The following is a 24,278-nucleotide window of genomic DNA, read 5'->3' on the forward strand; positions in this document are numbered from 1 at the left end:
GGACGTTTTCTTTGAGAGGAATGAGCCGCACGTCTCCTTGCAATCAATCCCAGATATTACCCCCCGTATTTGTCAGATATGCTCCCTGCCACGCTAGTCACCCGTGACTCATTCTGTCATTACATCTGAGGGGTCACGCCCACTCCGCCCCCGCCTGCACCATCATTCCCAGGTCTGATGGCGGCCTAATGACCTGCTCCCTCTACTCTGCAATTAACCTTTTTATTGGCCACCTGCCAGCCAGCTGGAGATACATCAGCGACGCATGTGTGTGTGTGTGTGTGTGTGTGTGTGTGTGTGTGTGTGCGCAAGAAGAACTGTTAACGCAATAGCTTCATGTCTTCAACACTTGTGCATGTATGCGCGTGCACACTGGTTAAAGCTTTTACTTCTATGAATATCTATGTGAAAAATGTATCAGTCGGTGTGTGTGTGTGTGTGTGTGTGTGTGTGTGTGTGTGTGTGTGTGTGTGTGTGTGTGTGTGTGTGTGTGTGTGTGTGTGTGTGTGTGTGTGTGTGTGTGTGTGTGTGTGTGTGTGTGTGTGTGTGTGTGTGTGCCTATAATAGCTGACAGATTTCACCTGCTCCCTTCTTCAAGTAGAAATTGATTGTATCTAACATCCCATCATGGTTGACCCAGGCAGATCCCTCTGGCTGTGAGGCTGCCTGGTAGCAGAGCTCATTTTAGCACAGCAGCTAAACAAGTCTCTGTATTCTATGTCAAAGAAGATTTAGTAACAGGCACTGATGGAGCGCCTGGATGGATTGTCTGTTGCCCATCTGTGGTTGAAAACACTTGGGAGTCGTGCACACGTGCATGCACACCGGCATTTACTCATTCACGCACTGATAAATTAAAAAAAATAAAAAACTGATAAAGACACAAACTCCTGACCTCCCATTCTCTTTTCTGTGGTGCAAAATGAATGTGTTTGACAGGAGAATAGCCGTGCTGACTGTTGGGTCCATTATCACTGCGATCACAACAGCATTAAGATAATTTGTATGAAGGCTGGAAGTGGCCACAACACTTTAACACATAGTGAAGCATATTATTTGCCCATTACACTAAGCGCATATCACCCGTTCTGTTGTTGCTGGTTATGTGATTGAAAAATGTCACATCAGAAATGTAACTCCTGAGTGACGAAAAGGTTTACATTATAACTTAGATTTTTTTCAATATTAGACTTACAACTGTTGAGATATTAAAATAACTCTTGAAAGAGAAAGTGCTGTGTAGGGTAATGGCAAGTCCACCAGTCCATGAACCTAATACCAGGACATTTTAGACTTGTGGAAAAAGTCAACCTGAGATCAAACCTCCCTCCCTGCTGCACCAAAGCAGTATCCTACACAGCTACTGTACTACATCAGTGGATGACATATGGCTGCCGCTGGTAACTACTGTTTTATAGTTTTAAATCAAAGAAGAATTTATTTTAAGCTGATAGGACGATAATAAAAAAACACATCCTTACAGAATTCATAGTATACAGTAAGACAAAGGACACTAAAACCTGCATTTCTGAACTGCAATGTCCAGCTATCGATTCCATTCCAAGCAGATACCCACGTTTGTTTTATTAGAATCAGCATGGGATGGAAAAATGGCAACAGAACATCTCAAACTAGACTGAAATCTTCGAAAGGGTCTGCTATAGTGCATTCTGCAGCTGAACCTCTGAACCAGTTATTTCAGAAAAATACTTCACGCCTCTTCCTTTTAAACACTGAAGCACTGTGACCGACCGTTTTGTCAAGACAAGTCCTGTCTCAGGGAACATGATGCACATGCAGTCAGGAAACTGATCCCTCTGAGTGCAGAGGGAACATCTACTCCATCTCTCAGACGGTGCTGTACTGCCTTATTAATTTGTGATTAAGAAAAAGAAACAGATTTGCAGGCCCACAGGCACTCAGAATCAAAGGGGCTTATATAGTACTATCCCATTGTCAACAAGTGGACCCTCTTGAACGTCTTAAAATCTGGCAGAGCACTGCAGAGCAGACAGCACACACAGTTAATGCAGTCTGTGGCTCCTTCAGCTGCAAATTGAATTTTCGGGGCACCTCTTGACTCAAAACACCTAATAATCCAACGTCACTTTATGTTTTCAAACTGAACAAGGTGACATTGGAAGACTAGCGATGTGAGTGAAAAAAAACACACACAGACCCTTGTACAAGCATTTATCCGGTAGGGCAATGCATTCAGGCTGCAGCAAGGAAAGGAATTATATATAAGAGGCTGAACTGTTCAAGGACAAAAAAACAACGACGGTAACAAAAGAACCTTTTCCCACCTCCAGATGATATGTGACTTTGCATCTTAGCAATGGAGTAGCAAAGATTTCAAAAGCATGGTTACAGAATGTTTTTGTTTTTTTTCACAGTACATGAGGGAATTTGTCTTGTATTGAGATCAATGATAAAACAAGAGGAGATCAAGGACAGACAGATAGATGTTGAGTTTTTCTTTAACCTGTACAGTTTGCATTTTCCTTACCACGTTGAATTCCCACTGAATGTACCTTCTTACACACACACACACACACACACACACACACACACACACACACACACACACACACACACACACACACACACACACACACACACACACACACACACACACACACACACACACACACACACACACACACACACACACACACACACACACACACACACACACACACACACACACACACACACACACACACACACACACACACACACACACACACACACACACTCAAGGTTTATTCAGTTTTTGTGGCTCATTAAATCTGACAGGAGCTTTACTCAGAGTTTGGTGTGGTTACTACCCCATACCCACAAGTGTTTATGCTTATAAAACAGCAACATACTGTACGCATACTAATAGGTAATCCTTTCGACAAGCTTAAGGGAAAAATGCCTATGTAGGTGTATGATAGTATATGCAAAGCCTTTGGTGCTTATGTGCAGGAAGAAATTTTAAACTCACTGATGTCAACTTTGTCAACAATCTTTGGGTAAATGTTAGTGCTCATGTGTTCAGGCTTTATAGCCACAGAGTTTCGTTTAATCTTCCAGGCCTTACCTGCTACAGCGAGACGGGCTGTGCGACTGGAAATTGACCCCAGGTTGTCGATAGTGGCGACGCACTGATAAGTTCCCTCGTCTGGCTTATTGTGCTTCGAGTGAACGACGTGGGTGAAGAGCAGCGAGCCGTCAGGAAGTATGTTTCGCCTCTCGTCTGAAACCAGACTCATGAAGGTGCCGTCTTTCTTCCACTCGATGCGTGCCGTCGTAGCTGCGTCGCTGTGGGCAGAGCAGTTGAGCAGTGCCGAGTTGCCCCGGATGGCCAGTGTGTCCTGGGGCTCCACTGTGAACCAGAAGGGGCTGAAGGGCTGCGCTGCTGAACCTGGAGGGCAGAGAGGAGAAAAGAGACGTAAGGAAGATGCTCCACGCGGAGACTGTGTAATGTTTTAAAGATCAGGCCTGTTGTTTGTTATTGTTGTTGAATAGTGGAAGCCAGACTTGATTTTAACGATTGCACTTTAAAAACCAGCATGTGTCTACTCTCCACCAGTGGTAGAAATGTAAATTTGATGCTTGCCACTGATGCGGTCACTTGTGATATATTAATAAACCACTGACTAAGTCGTGTTTAAATGTAGAACACTAGTAAGAATGACTTCTATCCACAAAAAATCTATGGAAAAAAACAAACAATTGATTTAAAAAGAAAAAACTTTGTTGTTTAGGCCATTTCTGAAGATGTTTTACGTAATGTTTTGCTTCTCCCTGACTCTGCACATATGAAACTGAATGAGGAGTTACATAAAGCATTGCTATCCATATCAGAGTTAGCAGAAAACACACACACATTGTTCTCTGTGAATGCAATGCTAAATGATGGCTATAGTGTTAGCTAGTAACAAATGATCACAGAGTTAAATAGCCAAAAAGCTGCCGTGTAAGTATTGTTGCGATTGGCCGGGAATGAATTGGGTAGTTTTCTAATTAGTTAAAGAAAGAACCACGACTGACTTCTACCCAATATTAGAAGAGTTCGGATTGAAACTAGTCTGTTCTACATTTTGTACACTGGATCCTATAACATGTTTTACATTCATCTGCCGTAGAAGATTCAAGAGAGTAGTAAAATACCATCATTCTGGATACATGGAATCACTACTGTAGCTTCAGTTCCAGTTCAACCTCATGACAACTGACAGCAAAATCACCTCTCCTGAGACATAATCGACTTCAATGGCACATTTTCAAAACACGCTCACACAAAATGTGCTGGTGGGCTGAGTCGAAGGACCCTACAGGACTGCAAGTACCCCACACACTCAATGAAATGTTTCTGTAGCAAAACATCTTCTTCTCCCTTCAATCTTTTCAAGCCACTGTGCCTCAGTCAATCCTAGAAACTCCAAGAGGCTTTTCATTACGGAACCACAAGCCCTGCTGGGGATGGACGAGAGGAACTGACAAATTTAACCCAGTCTAGCCTTTCTGGCAAGTTAATATCACGTCTTGCATTGGTATAAGTAGAGAGTGCAGCAAAAGAGTAAACTCTCTGGAACGCCAAGGCCATTTCTTTTCCTCGAACATAAATGGTAACATCCTGGTGCCATGGATAGTTCCAAAGTCAGAGGAAGTGCAATAGCTATGCATTTGTCCTCATCCATTATTCAAATGCTGCCACCCAAAGAGTCACACACAGTGGTATTGTTTAGATAAATAACACCAATTATCAGTTCTGCAGGGAAGGAGGAAGGCTAGAAAAATAATTAAGAGGGTATGAAGGTATTTTAATAATGCATGGAAGGAGTGAACTAAGTGGCTGAATGTTAAACGCAGTTTAAAATATGCCTGCTCTCTTCCAAAGAAATGGCGAGTCTCCAGAGGAGAACGAGAGCAGAAGGAGACAGCAACGAAGAGAGTAGATGGAGGGGAGAAGAGAGATGCTATGTCAATGGTTCAGCTATTTAACTACTAGGAGGTAATTTCTCTACCTTGCGGTGCCAAGTCCCTCGTGTGAGATCCAAAGAGAGAAGTAATGTAATACATGGTCTATTACGGTGGCAATATGGCTGCTTGTCCTCCGTTTGCTTAGATCTCTTGAAAGCACAAACAATTACGGCAAAATGCTACAGAAAATGGCTGGATTGAAGAGATAAATCTTACCCTCACTTTAGGCCATCAAATGTAGGAAAATAACCTATTCCAGCTATGCTTTGCCATCATCTCCACATCCAATTAACACTGGATAAAACACTACACGAGTCACAATGTAAAGTGTTGGGACTGTTGCCACTTTGACTGAAGCATCAGAGTCAAATTGATAAGGAAGCTCTCTTTCCCAAAGACAACATATTCAAAAACATCTCCCTGGGATGGTTGCCACCTTACTTATTTCCCCTAGTAGCGTCTCGAGAACCATTATTACACAAGTGAAACGGTAAACTGGCAATTTCCAAATCAGGTTTTGCCGCAAGTTATGTGCAGCTAAAGACTTCATGCATAATTTTAGGATACATAAACTTTATTACATCTGTGGATGCAACAGCAGCAAAGTTGCTTATGCAGACAATATTTTATTTGAAACCCGCTCCAGGCAGGAGTAGCTGTGATATTTCAGTTAATAAAGAGGAGTCAGTAGAAATGATATACGCTCCTGAGCTAGCAGAACACATTTCCACCTGTAACTCTCAGCAGTGAAAGAGTGCCTTTTTAAATTAGACCCAGGTAAGCAGCAGATTTCAGGAAATCGATAGACTCAGAGATGGTGTACATATTGGACAGAATGTGTCAACACCAGCAAATGTGACATGACAGATGGGGAGAGACCAGAGTGGAGTAGCAGTGGAGGGAATTTGTCACTCCTGCAGACCAGAGGCACCACGGCATGCTTAATCATCTCTGCTTTACGCTGCTGGAGCACTGGGTGTGTGGGTTGGCCAGAGCTTCCAGCACCCAGCCTCCAGCCTGGCTCCTTTCCAGTCAGAGGACCATCTTCAGCCTTTCTCTGTCTGAGGGAATACACTGAATGAGCTGGAAGGTCCTGCGGCATCCTATCACAGCCAACATAGCAGCCTTCAGCAGCTTTTTATCCCCGTCGCAGGAGCAGTAGGGGAGGGCTTAGCTTCGGCTTCACTGTCGAACAAAATGGCGAACCATCTGCTTTCAGTTGCCGAAACAACATCCACTGTCAGCAGAGCAGGGCAGGGGGAAGACAGAAAGATTGGGCGGAAGATGGGGATAGGCCGGGGGAGGGGGGGGGTGGCTACGGGGAGGGTTTGTTCTTATCCACTCTAAGACATCTTTTTCACAAGTTTGTCCCAAATATTTTAATTATTTCCCTCCAAAAGTCTATTAATAAGACCCATACCAGTCAATCTGCAGACAGATAAACACTCCAGCCAAAAAACAAATAAACAAAACATAGATGCCAACAACCTGAGCCAAATTTCTAACAGCAAAACAGGGAAGGTGGGACTGTGTTATCAGTGGATGGTGAACACACTAAACCCGCATTAAGGCCCCGTTGATGTTTTTTTTTTTTTAAGTCAGATGTTTAATCTGTAATAGACCCTTATTGACTTATTGATTATATGTCAAATGATGCTTTATATTCTGCTGGCAGTGTCTAGAGTGTAAAGTACACAGTGATGTTTTTACATTCTGTGCTCATTTTTTTCATGATACCATGCACTGTTTTCTGCTTTATTGAACCACCATATTAGAAACATACAGTATATGGCGATACCCATACATCTATCATATACCTGTATTGGCAAATGCTATATGTTAATTGAGCTCTAACGCAGACATAACAAATATTTTGATGAAAAGCAACATCAACTTCTCAAAAAGCTTTCATATCAACCCAAATTGGTTGACAGCGTTCTTTCGTGCTTCCGTTGCTTGTAGTCAGTACAGAGAGTAGAAAATCCCAAGAAAAGCTTTCAACATTGAAACATAAGCTTCTACTTTGAGGTCAAAGCCAAAGAAAAGTTTTCTTGTGGCAACTAACAAGGCTGTGAGTTGCAGGCTTGGGAGAAACATTCTAATGAACAGCTACAGAAAACAAGTGACAGCCTCTTGATGTATTTTGAAACCTTCATTGAAAAAGAACTAAACAGAGCAAAAGTTGTAGTACATCATTAAAGTGTAGAGAGAAATTCTAACCAAATCTCGGTCAAAAAAATTATTTAAACAAAATTTTTACGACAACAGGTAATTCTTCCTCTTGTATAGAAGCCTTTTTGTCTTCGTTCATAAGCAGGTGTACACATAACTGTCCTTTTATTACTACAAAACACAAAATACAGCTGAGTTAAATTAATTCTCCCTGAAATATGTCTTATAGTTGAAAGGAGAACACACACATTTTTATGTCAGCATTTATTAGTTCTGAAGCTCTGCAGGCTTTTAGCAGCACAGCTGCAGAGCTAAAGAAGGAAGGGGGTGTCAGAAAGCACATTACAGTGTGGGAAGTCTAATCTATCCAGGCCAGCAGTGTGGGAGCCCCCGTTTGTCTTTGAAAAATAGGAGCCACCGCGCCAGGCGACCAGTGAGAACGAGGGAGAGGAGAGCGAGAGGCTAGAAAATGAGGTTGTCTGGTTGATAAGTATGGGCTGTTACCTCTGTTCCAAATCCACTTTGCTCAGCAGTCATAAAAGGTTCGGGAGCCCAGCTTAAGGTGGTGCCCTGATATGCTGCCTTTCTTTCTCCTTTGCTTTTAGACGAGAGCGACAGAACGGAGACATGGTAGTGCTGTTTTTCAGATGTTGAGCCAGTGTTGAAAGCATCGACTTTACAGGGCTTACTGCCAAGGTGAGGTATGTGTGAACGCAGGTAATGTCTCCAAAGAGCACTGGCCAGACATTTTTAAGATATTTTTGTTTAAGCTTTGAAACAACTATGTCATATCCTGAGTGTCCTGTAAAAGCTGTGGATACCTCAGTTGTGCAATATGTAGTTTATGGCAGCCATGATTATTGTTCTGCAACAACATAAGAAAAGTTGACAATTCCTGCAGTGGATTCTACAACGTTACCATAACGACTGTCTCACTAAAGGCAATGAATCATCATTTGAGTACACCGCAGGTTGTCTCGTATTTTGACAGTCCAATATACATACTTTATTTTTTTTGGGATCATTGTACCCAGAGCACTGCAGAAGAAACGTCAATGGGCCTGGATCAATGTGATTAACCTTCAATTAAACTATACAGCTAAATGGCATCGGTGCGACTCAAATTCAAAAAGGTACTTATGTCCAGCAAGCAGCATGAACTTATGGAAACTCTGATAAACATGCCTCTTAGGGAAGGTAAAACAAGAGACCTGTGTAATGTGAAATAGGTATTTGATGTTGTGCTGACCTAAAAATGGAGTGAATAGTCAAAGCTTGGTATTGAAATAGCAAATCTGATCCAACCGACAATATCCTGATTCAGGCGCAGCCCTAGTTAATACCCCAGAAAAGGGAGTACAGAGGAGTTGGTGGGGGTCTGCTCTCTACACAAAGACCCCCTGTTCTGTCCTTTTTTTACCCTTGGCTCAGCAGGACGCCTCCTCCCTCATTGACCCAGCTTGTGAGAGCAGCCATATTGACTTCTCTCTTTATTGAGCCACTCTTGAGACAGAGCAGACCACCACTCCTAAAAAAAACCACTCCCGTTTTCAACAACACAGGCCGTTCTGTGGTTTGGACTTAGGAACAAGGGGCATCCTGAGGAGTTAATATTCCGTTTTCATTATAGTGGTGGAATCTAATTTTCACACTCTGATCTCGGTTTTTCTTTTTAATTATCTGTCACTGGATCTCTGAGCTTGAAAGACTTCCAGAAAGAAAATAATAGGAGTAACAAAATCTTTAACGGCACATAAAGAATGAATGAAAACCTTCCACAACTGTGAAGACTGAGCACCTCGTACTTGAAGCTGCCGCTCTGTTATTTGCATCCCTCCACTGTTTGTCCTTCAACCCCCAGTGTCAGGTTTACTTTAATGACGCTAAAGGAAATGGTTATCTCCGCTTCCCTCCCACACATTCTCTCTCTTCTATGTCATCTTTTTACCTGTGTGTTCTCTGAGTCTTTGTCTGCAGACTCATTCATCCTCACATCTCTGCAAACTCCCGTCTTAAAGCCCATCAGTCACCACGACACACCTCAGGGAAATAATGATCTGCAGAGACTAGGTGTCTATAATAGAGCAGGAGAAAGGGCTAACTGTATTTGAGGTTTGTTTCTATTTAAGGAAAACCTGTACTTTTTTAATCAAAGGAGAAGTACAGAGGTCCTCTTAAGGATTCTATTACAGAGCCGGCTGCAAAACTTTCATTTTCTTAGAATTGACGATGTGGCACGACTTGAAATCAATCACAGCAGTAAAGATTTGAGCGAAGACCTCTATTTCATCTCCAGGTAATAGAAAATAAATGAGAAGAGGGCATATTCATTAGTACAGATTGGTCTCTTTCAATACTTTGAAAGACATTTATCTCTTGATATTAGTCTTGAGAACTGCTGGTGTTCACATATCTGTGTGAAGACAAAATCCCCCGTCAGAAGGATAACTTCAGGGCAGTAACTGACTCAGAGTGTTATGAGTCAAATCACATGATGCCTTTCAATACCAAGCTTTGACAATTTGTTCCAGTTATTGCAGAAGCACAAAACAATACTTTTTAATCAGCACCCAAGGGTCACGTTCCACCTTTTAAGAAGCACGAGTCAGACATGAACACATTTCCATTCAAAGACTTCTTCCTTGGCCTTGCTGAAGTCACATTTAGGTGTTTAATTACTATATAACTTAACTGTGTGAAGGATTTTGCTAATGTTAGCCACATGGCTCACAGCCCCTCTAGCCAAAACTGCTTTATTGAATAACCTGGTCAGTTTAACCCTGGTGATAATACAGCTGAGCTCAGCTCTTAGACCATAAAACATACAACCAAACAATATTGAGAAACAAGGTAAACTGCTTTATTTGATGTTTTTACCCATTTTGTCTCGTTGTGCTGGGGAGTAGCAGACCAATCCTGCTCCAAGTAAAGATCTTCCACACAATGGAACCAGCCTTTTGTAAATTGTACATCCCACCATACTGTTGCTGCTGCTTTGCTCTGAGAAAGGTGATGCACTAAAAAAGGTAAATACTCAACAGGAAAACCTGCAAACTTATTCAGGACTCCAAAAAAGATCATTAAAATCATCATTGACTTGTCATTGAGGGAGTTGCCTTAATAAAAATAAACAGAAAACTAAAGTAAAAGAGTGAAAATGACAAACTGAAATCTAGAAGAGGCTGGGTGACAGAGTTTTTTCTCTTTCTCGCTCTTTTTCAAACTGTAGCAGAACTTCAATTAAGTTTGGTCACTCTTGTATTCTTTTGAGAGAGGAGCCACAAACAATGGCTGATGTGCCTGAGGGAGGGAGCTATGATCTGGGAAACCACAACCCACAGATTCTGATGTCCTCAGCGTTCTCCACAGCACTTGATGAAATGAGGGGTTGAGGCCAAACCATAAAGGGACAGACAAAATGACTGGGGCACCTCGAGCACGCTGGCTGTCCTGCGCTGGCTCAAGCTCAACTGGCAGATTAAAAGAGGAAAGGATCCAATTTTTTCAGCTCGCAGTTCTCTGTCATCCTGTCTGCTCGCTGCCATTGTAAAACTCTGGAGGCTTGGAGAAAACATGACAGGGTCACGGGCCGGGCTGAGTCACTGCAACAGCGTCAGCTTTGGTTTCAATGAATACTGCCAGAAAATGTCATTCGCACACAAATGTCAGTCTCCCGTTAATCAGATGAAGATAGATCCTACTCAAATGATTTACTGGTTAATAGGATTAGCAGAGGCTTTGAGTGCAAGTCTGGCAAAATATCAAAATCAAACAGGCGTGTCCAATGTGCAGAAATGCAAACTGCGGGGATTTTATTATCATGATTGTTATGGCATTAAACTGGAACTATTTACTCACAGTGACAGGCAATTGCATAACAGTAATTAATGTGTACCTAATACCTCTTTCACAACAACACACTGACCCTTATTTCTGTATAGCAGTGGACAAATCAAGAAAATCCTCAAATTAACAAACCATCTGCTTTGTATTGAGTTTTGACTCCAGTCAAAAAAAAAAAAAAGGGGGGGGTTTGGATTTGTTGTTTTTTGTGCTAATTACACAAGGCTACATGAGACCAAAGCTTCACCATCACTCGACTGAGCTTCTGAAGAACCCGGAGCGCCCTCGAAAATGTAGCCAAAACTGATGTTGACGTGTTTTAAAATGTCCCCTCTGGAAAGCAGGGAACTAGCCCTCCAGTGCTTAGTGATCATGCTTTGCACTCATTAGGGTGGCATTAATGTTTCATCACTATTTACACCAATAACATTTGGAAGCCATGTTTCTCAAATATGAATAGTTGTATTCCCCATGCAGCGGTTGTGTAGAACAGCAGGAAATACAAGTCGTCAAAGTCTGATCATTATTTTAAAATAAGTGACTACAAACAAAAAGGCTCGGCTAGGCTACCATATCTACTTAAAGTAAAAAAAACTGCAAAAGTTTTTTGTTTTTTTAAGTTTGTTGTAAAGATGTAAACTATTACCTATGGACTAAATATAAAAGAATCCAAAACATGAAATAAAATAAAAATGTGGAAATGCAATTTTTACAAATGTATAAACCAAAGGAAAATATCACTTGAAGAATGCAAACAAGAGCTCCCAACAGACAAGTGCTTCCGAGGGGGAGACAGAGATCCGGGAAGGATTTGGTAGACGGGGAAACCTCTCTCACTTCACCCTGATTGTGATAATTAACCAGCACTGAATGAGGCTCAAACCCCCCCCCCCCCCCCCTCTTATCAGCCTCCCCACGGGGCCCACGTTGAAGGATTGACCCGCTGAGACGACAGCAACACATTTGAGCAAACTGTGTGAGCTGTTTTAGAGATGGCTGCATCGGTGCAGCGTGTGGGAACGTCAAAAACACAGCTTCACGGTGAATAATTGGAAAGCAAAATAGCGAGAAACAGCGTGTTTCTTTGGCTAAATGGATGCCGACAGAGCCATCAGACTAAAGGTTAAAACCATCACTTAATGTCAGTGTTTCAGAATTGGGGTAACCTTTACAGGTGGTTGGAGAAAGCCCACTAAAATTCTAACTCCTAACACTCAGATGCCATTATCTGCTGTTTTTTTGTTTTTTTTCTCAGTGAAGTGCTTTTTAAATTGAACTTTGAGGTGCTGAAAGAAACTATGCACACCCAAACAACTTGAGAGAACAAAATAAGACACTGCAAAAACGAACATGACTCTTCATTAAGAAAGGAGGAAATACAGACCTCCACCCCCTCCGACCAAACGTTGTAGTATTTCTCAAATAAACAAAATTGGAGGGCCGAATAATCCTCTTAACATTCTCAGTGATTTTAAATGTAAAAAAAGTAGTTGTAAGTCAGAAGAGAAAAAAAATCCATAGTATCCCTATGATTTTAACAGTTCTTGGTAAGCCCTCCCATACCTAAACAAGTTATCTGATTCGGTCATGAAATCAGCGAGCAGTGGGCAAACATGGCCAGGAAGTAGTCGACATACTGGCCAGATTGAGCCCAGTTCCTCCTCTCTCCATGCGCAACAACAGATGAGATAGTCATCTGAGACAGGAAAGCACATTCATCTTGCAACCCAACAGCTCCACCCCTTCCCCGCTAACCCTGATACTAAAGAAAATCATCATGTGGCTGTAACGAGATATCCTATAGATTTTTTAATGAAACACAATATTGCATTCTCTTGCCCCTGTTTTCTTTTTTTTCCTCATGCTATCACATTCACTCACATAAACACATACACACAGCACAGAGGAAAGAAAATCAATATAATCCAGAATGCTTCGCAAAGTCAAACACCCGGCAATTTATCAGCATTGGATTTCAAAGTCTGGCTCTTTGCCTATTTTGTCCTTGACTGCTGTCATTTTGTCTTTTTTTATGTGCGTGCGTGTTTTTTTATCACACTGAGAAAAGAAATCAAAGGGTTGGATACGGTACAATTTCCCACACAGGATGGCAACAGTTAAATGCAGCATTTGGTATGAAAAGCAGGGGATAAAAGGGTAGTGAACAAGTCTACTGGAGGTCACATGAAGCCACTCACTTGATCACAGGCTCTGGCTCGGTCTCCCTTTGAGCGGTCAAGTGTGGCCAATCTGCCTCTGATAAGCTCACTGCCAATTACCAGCCCCGGACACAAAAACATTTTAAACTATCGCAATTTCTCCCCTTGTTAAGATAAGGATCTGCATGCAAATTTAGCTAATTACGACAAGAAAGCAGAGTCACAGTCACCGGCTTTCAAATGTGCAGACTATTACATTGGCCGATTATCGTCATAAAAACATAAATGACATAATTAGTCGACTGATTGAAAACAAATACTCCCAAAGTCTTGACATGTGTGATCTCTCCCTCACAAATGGCAAACCACAAAAGTTGCCTTCTCTGCCTTAAACCTTATATACAACATTCAACGTTTCCTATAAGCAGTATATGTGTGTACAGGACTCTTCATCCTTTGGTGTATTTTGTTCTATTCATAGTGAGTTGTTTGTGGCTTCAAAGTGGTCTGCGAGGAGGTGCTGTTAGCGGGCTGCTGATAAAAGAGCAGCCAGTCGCAGCATGTTCACAGCGATTTGGAGGAAACCATTTAACACTGGAGCACAGGAGAGATCAAAGCCTTCGAGCCAACACTGGGAGGGAGACTCAATTACTATTTTACTTGAACCGGATGTTACCGCTCCACATAAAAAAAAAAAAAAAAAAACAGAAAGCCTTAAAATAACTGTGGACAAAGTATCTTGGGTAACTTGAAGAAGCAGGGTTACTCAGGAGGGAACGCAATCTGAAAACAGTGCAGTAATAATGGTGGAGTCAAGTGTGGTTACAGGGGTTAAGTGTTTGCACCAGGGGCATAGTTAGATTTCAAAATGAAGAGGCTGTGTGAGGCATAAAGGGAGGTCTCTTAGATATTACTGTAGTGTACAAGACTGTCAAGCTCCCTTTGAAGTCATGAAAGCATCTTTTTTTTTTTGTGTGAAAGAAGCCATTTTTTTTTGGTAATAAGAGTGCACATGCTTCACCTCCACTCTACTCTACTCGCCTGCACACATGGACCAATTCCCAAGTCTGTGCACAGATATTACACCTGCAAGCTGAATTCCTTTGAACAGCACAAAACATATCACAAGACCAAAGCTTGGGTTAACCAGATAGCAAAGTAGTCTGAGGCCAGGCTCCTACTACACTACAGGGGATTTAAAAAAAAAAAAAAAGACTCACAAAAGCAGAAAACATCACAAATATTCCTTATAATCTCAAATTTCAGAACATCACAAGTCGCTCCCATCAATCTTACTGAGAAGCATATCAAAAGGCATAAATAGTCTCGATGAATGAGAATGATAGTGGAGACAGTTGTATGTTAGCTATTGTTAGCCTCAGTGCTATGATGTTTTCCCATAGACTGTAAATATTACTGGACAAACCCTGACCCGTCTGTTACGTAGGCAGCAAATGAGTCCAATCGACGGCCGCATCCATGTTGGATTTGCAGTCTCAACCTAACTTCGGATCAACCGAGCAACAGCAGTAAGGCGGGACTTAACTCCGCCCATTCAGTTCGACGTTAGCGGTCCACTTGACAGCATAGCTAACGGCTACGGCTGCTATCATCCCCTATTCCTGCTCGTCCTGAGAAAACAGTAAGTTAACATTTAACTTTCTACAACACAGTTAAAACAAATTATATTCTACCCAAATATTCAATTAAAGTCTTAAAACTACACTTTTTTTAAATATACAATTGTGGTTATTAGTTATTTGTCAGAGCAGTTACTAGACTTTTTGCCGCTTGTGTTTTCCATGTAGTCTTCTCCGTTGTTGGCTATTTTGGTCCCGATTAGAAACAACTGTCGTAAGCCACCCCTATTTTAAATCCCAATTCAAACATATTTGACATTGTCAGGATGTTCTAGATGAGTCTCTGAGCCGTTTTGGGGTTTAAGATTTGACCAGAAAAACCCTCAATTAATACTAGACATTCAAGGCGGAACATCTGTACCGAACAAGGTCCAGAACCAGATTTTCCCTGTTTGTTAAGAGGGGGACTGAAAAACAACATTTAAACCCAAATACAGATTCTGTGTAACCCTGGTAGAAGAAGCCTTAGAAATAGTGATAAGTAAAATTATAAGCTGCACAGTTAGCCTTAATCTAAGTTAAGAGCAGAATGATTTAAGGAGGTTATTATTCGTTCTGATGCTATCTGCTGATCCCATACTTACTTTTTTCTCTCCTTTGGGAGGGACTGCAGTTTTATTTTTTAGCAGGTCTCACTTTTCATAAATCATTTTTCTACAGCTCTTCCTTCTCTGTTCAACCATTACACTTCTTTGTTTGTACCTTTGTTCTTTTTCACACTCAACCTCCCAATGTTAGGCCTGTGCCAGTCTCTGAGGGTGTAACTTCAACAAAAGAGCTTGGAGCAGGTTGCCGCGCTGGTGGCAACAATGAAAGGTGAAGTATACTGTAGCATAAATACCAACCACTAACAAAGCATTGCATCACCAAACACCCTCACAAAAACAGCGTTCTTGGTCACAGAGGCCAATTTTGACATGATGTGACCTGTGTTGATTTCCATTTTTACACTGCAGCATGAGAGAGACTTTTCTTTATATTTCCAGTCCAACAGAGGCTGAACACTCATTAGAGTGAGCTTATCTCTGCTCTCAGTGCTGTCGGCTCGGACAGCAGGAGCTGCCCAGCCTGTTGTGGATGCTAACAAGGATCATATTGCAGGTGAGGAAGAGGCGCAGTGATGTGGCAACCAGACAGAGTAATGGGTTTTTTGTCGTGCAGTCAAGAGATGAGTGAAAAAAATCCGGCAGGATGCAGCAAGGTGAATGTCACTCACTGCATTTGTGAGCATGTCTCAAAAGAGAGAGAGGTGGTGCGGGAGGGGTGTCTCATTTGCTTACCAAGACAATTTTGGCTGTGTGGCCAATCAGTTTAGCTTGGATGAAGGCTGAATGAAAAAACAATAGATGTCCCAGCAGGCACAAAGGACAGAGAGACTCAATCAGAGTGGTTATCATTTCTCACTCCCCCAATCATTTCTCAAACAATATCACCGTATGCAATATGTACTGTGTGTTCTTCTTTGAGCCTGCCCGACCATGCTGAATGTTTTTGGTGACTAAACCAGCCGCTGGATTAGGAAGACAATGTTCTTTTGGCTTGACACAGACTGCACATCTCTGTGAGATTTTCTGGTCAAAATTTTCTGTCTCAAAAAGTAGGAGAACTCAATTTGGAGAATTTTCATTAGTATGTTTATTTTGGAAATCACTTGTCATTTGTGAAACACCCCATTTCCCCAAATAACACCTGGTTGTCAAATAAAAGCCAGTCTTAAATAAAAGCCTGGTTATTCAGCTGACACAAACATTTAAGGGTGGTCCTTAATACATGCCTGAAAACAAAGGTGGACAATCTACCTGTGGTTTGCATTTACGTTTTCATTGGCTTCTTTTACTGAAGTTGACATTTTCATGATCTTAATTGTCAAACTGTATTTTGTAGTACCGGTAACTTAAAACCACTGCAAGATGGCAGTATTAAAAATTAATGTTTCAGGGTGCCGGATAGCCTAGCGGTTATGTCATGCGCCCCATGTACTTTTTCGCAGCGACCGAGGGTTCAAATCCAACCTCAGCCCTTCACTGCACATCACCCACACGCCCTGAAGGATGACAGATTAATCTGATCAAATACAGTCAATCAGGGGGGAAAAAACAGAATCTTAAATAAATAAATAAAGATCCTGGTCACTATTTGAGGAATTACAGTCGACAGTCATTGCCAAAGAAATCGTTTCACTTAATGACTAGAAATCAAAAAGGAAAAAAGACTTGTTTCCTTGGTGGTGGCTCATTTGTCTGCAGCAATTATACCGTTTTTTTTTTATCAGAATCAATTTGGCACTCCTCAGCTGACAAAACAGTGCTATCTGTGCAACTGCTGGTGCGTCTCAGCGTCATCCAGTTAGATAGATAAATCCTATTTCCTGTACAAAGACAGATTGTATCTTAGCTCCATTGTGTGATGTGATCGTGTGCATGTGTGTTTGTCTGTGTGTGTACAACCCGCCACAAAGCAAGAGCTTTAGCCCATCAAAGGGAGTCGTCCCCCCCCTCCCTCACCCTCCCACCTTTCTGTCTGCGCCCAACCGTCCCTCTCAACAATAAAAACACAGGAAGCAGCGACCATGAGCACTTGACACAGACTTGTCCTGTGGCAGATTTGATCAGAACGAAGCCGAGATTCCCTCGTATGTGTCAGCCAAGGTGTGTAAACAGTCAGCTGCTGAGCATGACCAGCTTGTGTGCAAGTGTTTACAGTATATCATACACAGACGTAATCTTCCAGAGCAATCTGGTCCCACCCCTCCCTCTTTCTTCTTCGAGTCATCACTTCTGAAGAAAGCTGCATGCCCAAGAAGGCTTGAGTGAAGTTTCATCACTATTGGCTCAAATGTGGCAGTCAAAATCTGCTTACTGGCCTACATGATAAGCTCCATCATCATATCAATCTCATCATTGAGGCCTGTATCAAAGGAGCATCAATAAAAGATGAGAGGATTATGTGTTTAGTATGCTACATATAGCTTATGTGGTGTAATGGGCATAAATAATTTACTGTAGAGGTGTTACATAGGGGTCTGTGTATTGTTGAAGCTACACTTTTCTGTCATGTAAAGGCTCACTTGACAGCCTTCCTGTGAATGAAAACTTCACACATCGGCTGTGAAATCTTCATTGAGAGCAGACTTTGAAGTCATGATGAAATGTGTGGATTCGGCTTAAGGTATTGACCCACTCGGCACTCGAAAAACAACAACAATCTCCAGCATTTCTCGACGATTACTTCCCTACAATAGATATGCATAATCAGGTTTGTTTTCGTGTGTGTCTGCATAAGTATCCAGGACACAGCCAAAGCAAGCTGTTGAGTAAATAAGTGGCTGAGTGGCAGCAACTGATGAGCAGTAATGATTTGTGTGCAGTGCTGTCTTCCCCCTTGAGAGTTTCATTCACACACCCCCACCAACCCACCCAAACACCGAGGCGAGAGCTGCAACCAGAGGGGCACTCTGGCCCTGAACTCATCTAATCTTTAACATAAGAATAAGGCCCTGAGCGCATGTGTGTGCATATGTGTGTGTTTTTCCATGCAGTATCCAGCAGTACCCCATGAATGCATAAATACACAAGTAGCTGCTATCCCCAGTTGGTTTTGTTTGTGTTTGAGTATATGCTGCTAGGCTGACAGAGGTTAAACAGCGAACACATCTGCAGGGACAAACTTGTTTCAATCATGCAGATTAGCAAAAAAAATAAACTGAAACTATATTTAAAAAGATAATAATTGCACCATTAAGAAGGTCAAATCTAGGTCAAAGTTCATGAGCAGCTGATGAAACCGTTTAGAATATACGGCAGCAGAAAACACAGAGTCATTTTACACCTGGACTGTAGTCACTTCCAGCCTAATCTTTTCTGATCACACAATTTACCGTCCTCGCTGGCTGGGAGAAGCCATGCTACACTACGTGAGACTCTAAGCTCCAGGAAAGCTAAAATACTATTAGTCACCACAAATACTTTTCATATTTAATAGCCTCTCTAAACCAGAGTGCTTCTCGCTGGGTTTCCTTGTCCGCTCCATCACATCTGAGTGTATGGTTTAATTATTAATACGGCCCTAGCAGACTGCAGGTTAGCCAAAAGGCAGGGCCGTAGTATGTAGTGAGCTGAGGCCACTTCAGTCCTTGTTTACATGCTTGTGGGGATTGTGATTTAGTGTTCACCTGCTGACCGCCCCCAGTAATGTCAGTTGTGCTGACATGGTTGCTATGGATTTACTAGAATACCCAAAGCATTTAATATACATACGTGTGCTGTATATAAACACAAATACAAAGTGTAAATACACACAAGGCGTGCACCCAAGTGGATTGAAAATGCATGGCTGTGGCTTGCAAAGGTTTTTGTGATTAAACCAAGCACTGCGGGAGAGCTGGGTGTGTGCATGCTGAGACCAGCTGTGGTGCAGCGATACGAGGAGCAGTCTGCCCGTTGGAATTAGCTCAGAACACAGAGCACGATTATCTTCACAGGCAGGTAACAGCTTCACTCTGTGCTGCTGGGTTAGGCTACTCAGACACATGTAAACAAAAAGAAAATGTACATGGAAGTGGTTTAAATAGGAATCAAGAGCCACTAAGGTTGCTGCTGATGCATCCATGTAAACCTGTATGGTCAGGTTTCATTGCTACACAGGAATAAGCCCTTAATTAAGTTGTATCTAAAATCCCCATATTTACATGTTGGCCATCTTTGTCAAGCATCACAGTCAGCATAAATGCAGTTTAAATGTTTTAATGCTGTTTTCAAGCTCTGCAAATGGAAAACAACAGCAGTAATTTCTAAAAGGTATCATCCTGCACTTCTAGACAAATCAGTTATAATGACAATGGACTTAAAATATATAATATAACAAGGTAAATCAATAACATTATAATTTATGAGTTACCAACCATTAAGTCAGAACATTCTATTTAAGCATTAAATAGGCAACACAGTCAATAGTTAGAAACATTAATATTCTATAGCACTATCATCTTTCAACTCGGATGAGAGTGAAATACCTGTTGCGGTTTCTTTATGGAATCTGGCTAGATGTCCTTCTTAATCTTACCTTTCCATTGCCTTTCACATCACTTAAAAATGTGGTAGTTGTGAGAAGAAAATGTCTCGTCAGATTGCATATATTTATTTGATTTCCAAACATTGAACAACAGCAGGATACCATAACAGCATTTCAGCTTCTCACCCTATCAAAAGGGAAACGCTAAGCCATGTTAATATGGTGAATTCTTCACAGATTGTCGTACCAATCTCCAGCAGGCTGACAACTCCCCAACTCTTAGTTACGAATGATGGTTTTACTGCCAGAAGAACTTGCTGTGTTTTACCCTGAGGCACTATGGTACAGTCCACAGATATTCTACAAAAGAACATTGTGAAACAATATTTGGAAGCACTTCATTGAGTTGTTTTGCGAGAGTTATTTGTTGCTTTCACTGCGCAATGAGAGCTCAGTGCTGCACTCAATCTCATGGGAAGAGGAAAAGGGAATTTCAATGGCTTCATTTGACTCCTGACAAGGCTCTGGTTTGACTCCAACTTCGCCTTTGATTGGTTGCAGGGGTCGAGGAGAGGGGGGCACCTTTGTTCAGGCGCTTAGGCTCTGGCACTTTAGAGAAAAGTGAAACTATGAGAGTAATTTGGCAAAGCACTGAGTGTTGTGTGTAAGGGTTGTAAGATGGAAAACGTGGGGGCATGGGACTACTTTTATCCACATCCATTTGGTTTCCTGTCATGAGCACAGACAGCACAAAGGGCTAAAAGAAGTCTCGCTCTGATGGGGGATTATGGTAATGGGTACCTTAGCAAAACAGAGCAAAGCTAGCTGTCATTGCTGTTATTACCTTTTCACAGAGCTCGATTAATAACACGCAAAAAATTCAGCAAAATTTTTTTTTTTAAAATAACAATATTCCCAAACATCACCTGCGGGCATGGAATGCTTGTTTTCAGTTTCTTTCTGTCATTACACGCCCAAGAGCATGCCCCTTTATCCGTCATATGAACCTGTTTGTGCATGCCTCTAAGACTGGGATAATTAGGTCTGACGCTCAATCTATTTTAAGGACTAGCCAATGCGCTGGCAACTGTGCACCATCACTGCCTAATACTGTACATGAAAGGCCTGAATGAATGATGAATCCATCCATTAGAAGACGCCTGGACTCTGTTTTCTCTCTTTTTCCTTCTACGTTGGAGGGGAGGGAGGAGGAGGAGGAGGAGCGGCTGTCGTGTTGAAAGGCAGGGGTGATAATTGGTCCTGGCTCTTTTGATGTGCAGACAACGCCGTAATCCGTCCTAATCATATTAAAAGGGACCCTGCTTGGCCGGCGAGGGCCATCCAGCTACAGCCAAGATATAGGTAATACTTCTTGGCATCAAATTTGAACATGTTCTAAGACGCAACAAGCTGTCCTTCTAATTGGCTGTGATTAAGAAAATTGCCCTTGCTCTGTGTTACATTCTATTATCCACATTGCCTACAGGTGTAACGCAGTCATAGCCGACTCACACTGTTAACCTTCTCGCCTTTATCTTTGATTTCATCAAGAAAAGATAATCAAAGGAAGGACATCAATGCTAAAAGGTGAAAGGCTTGACGAAAAGGTTCAAGGAGTGCAGCTTGTCCTGTCAGCAGGAGGACAAAGGACTGAGACCAGAGAATGGGGCAGTCTGGGACCATGTGTCCACCGCCCGGGGGCCCGGCCAATGATCTCACTGTCCTGTGAGGCCAATATGGCATTTCCTGCCCGTACCCTGGAGCGAGGCACCGGGCACACCAGAGGATCTGTTGCAGGCATATGGCTGCGGTATTCTGTTTAGCATGCTTGGGGATTTTCCTATTGATTTTCACAGCAGCAACTCTTTCATATTAGTCGTTTGTCCCACTTTCTGAGAGCAAATTACCACTTGCAATTATGTTTCATCAGCTCACAGGGGGAGAAAAACATCTAACTGGCTTTACACAAGTAGTTAGTAGACATGTCATGTAAATGAATTAGCAACACCTGGAAGGGATTTAGACATCAAACACTGCATTATCAGCTGTTTAAAAACTGAAACAGTACAATACGACAGCTATAGAAGACAAGTATTGCAAAATACTGAAGCTGTTTGTTTGTCGACAAGGAACACAACAGTACAAAATAAGTCAGAAACAGTCGTGTTAATCCCTCGGCAGCACTAGCATGACCCTGAAACAGTTAACGCATGCAAACACACACAGGCACTGCCAGATAGTGTATTCTTCTGGATGGATAGGATTGCTCTGGACCACAAACATTGCATGTTGCTGTCTAAGACAATCAACAGGGAAAACTTCTACTACTTCTTCTCTATGTTCTCTATTCTTGGATAAGCACGGACAGACACAAACACAGCCTTCATAAAACACAGACTTCATGTCTTGATGTCTCTGTTCTTCCAGCAGTAGCATCTTCCAGAAAACATTTATACTGCCAGTGCAATGAATGTGTGTTAGAGTCTGGAGTATACAGGCGCAAAGAGCTCTCTCTCTCTCTCTCTCTCTCTCTCTCTCTCTCTGATCCCGGGCAGGCTAACATGTTTCCAGCAGTGTGTTGTTAATGTTCAAGGGTTTGGTGTGTGATTGAGCACCTGGCCTCCAATCAGCATCTCAATGGGGCTGCTATAAATAACTTTTTCCTTCATTCCAAGGGATAAAAAAAAACTAAGTGTAACATTCTTGCTAAAAACCATAATTGTACAGGTCCAATTCTGTATGAAAATTTACTGCAAATGTAAGTATTTGACCCACTGTACTGTATATTATAAGGTACAATTTCAGAAATACATGCATTAGTAACCACCTCATTGCTACAATAAATACATCATTAAAATGCTGATTTACACATATAAAGAGGCAGCAATGTATCAGACACAGCCAACATCAGTCAAGATGTCATTTTTATGTACAATACTCTTCCAATAATTGTAAATCTCTCTTCTGCCGACATAAGACAAAACAAACCTCGTCTTTTTTTCCCACTTAAGAACTTTTGCTTTTAATTCGATTACAGAAAAAAGATTCAACTCATTCTGAGTATCAGAATTTGTAATTTCATTCTTCTAATTATCAGATTTAAAACAATTTGCATACAACACTTTAATAGCGCATAGATTAGCATTTAATCCGTCAGGCTCTTTTGAATCAACTACCGCAGTCGCTCTGTCATGATCCCCAACGTAATCTTCCAATCGCACCGGCCTTGTGTGTGAGTGTGTGTGTGTGTGTGTGTCTGTGTGCAGATCAGACATGGAGGAGGATGTGGAGGGGGAGTGGTGCTCTGGCATTGTTGTAGGAATCAAATAGCGTTGCCATGGCAACCCTTTGGCAGCGGCAGCCTCTTTGCAGTAACCAGAGAGTAAAGACCCCCAGGGACCCCCTCACCTCCCTCCCCTCACCCCTCTCTCGCCTCCGGCACGTTTGTGGAGGGGTCCCAGGGATCCAACTGGGGGTGTTTGGCACTGTTGAAGGGGGGGTGTCCTTTGAACAGACGTGCACAAATAACCAATAGACCCTCTGTCCGTTTGAAAAACCCCTCATCGTATCGAAGAACTAGTTTCAATTTTCATCTTTTGAGTTTGCTTTCAAACATCAGCGTCCAACACAATGAGCCAAAACGAGAGCTGGAGCCTGTTGATAGACATGGGGAGAGCTGGAGGACAGAGAGGGACGAAGGGGAGGAGAGGGAGGAGCCTGTTTGAGTGCAAAATAACTAGCTCTGTGTGTGTGTGTGTGTGTGTGTGTGTGTGTGTGTGTGTGTGTGTGTGTGTGTGTGTGTGTGTGTGTGTGTGTGTGTGTGTGTGTGTGTGTGTGTGTGTGCGCTCACACAATCAGTCACTCTCACACCAGCCCCCTCCTCTGCCTAACACAGGTGGGTATTGTCTGCAGCGCGGGGCGCTCATGGCAGCCAGCCAGCTCGACTCAGTCACCAGGCCGGTCCGGCTTCGGTCGACTGGCTGTGCAGGTCCACCATGGCACACTAAACACTCACTCCAAATGCAGCTTTTAACCGTTTCCTATCCATCAGGGCTGGACTGAAATATTTCTCCTCTAATTGGAATTAGGAAGGGATGATGTGTATGCCAAAACCGAACCGTATTTCAATGTGTGAAATGCAAAACACAACTGAGCCCAAGCCTGCTTCTTCTGAAATAATCACACATCTCCATGCACTATTAAAATGTGGAAATAGCTCCATGCGGCATTTCTACAACCGCAGATATTAAACACATTCCTTCCAGACAAGAGCTCAGACTGGTAACCTGGGCAGACCATCATGCCCCCCAAAGGACTCCTGTCAGATCTTTTGATTCAACGGGCAGCATGAAGACGTTTAAATCTTTAAAAAGAGACTTCAATACCCTTTCTTTCACATGTGTGGATGTCATGTCAGTTGAAAATGTGGGGAGAGTAGCAGTCAGAAAAGGAGGATGTACAATGACATGAAAAGAAGCTT

General features: G+C 42.3%; 1 protein-coding gene across 18 annotated transcripts in view; it reads right to left on the reverse strand.

Moving 5' to 3' along the window:
- Positions 1-24,278, reverse strand: part of neo1a (neogenin 1a) — a 164,200-nt gene that overhangs the window by 103,221 nt on the left and 36,701 nt on the right. For all 18 annotated transcript variants that reach the window (XM_020637677.3, XM_065952726.1, XM_065952724.1 and 15 more), the window contains exon 2: positions 3,089-3,412. In XM_020637677.3, the coding sequence (XP_020493333.2) occupies positions 3,089-3,412 (324 nt within the window). The remainder of the gene's footprint in view (positions 1-3,088; positions 3,413-24,278) is intronic.

Source organism: Labrus bergylta, chromosome 3 (assembly GCF_963930695.1).
Source record: "Labrus bergylta chromosome 3, fLabBer1.1, whole genome shotgun sequence".
In the NCBI taxonomy this organism is placed as follows: Eukaryota; Metazoa; Chordata; class Actinopteri; order Labriformes; family Labridae; genus Labrus; species Labrus bergylta.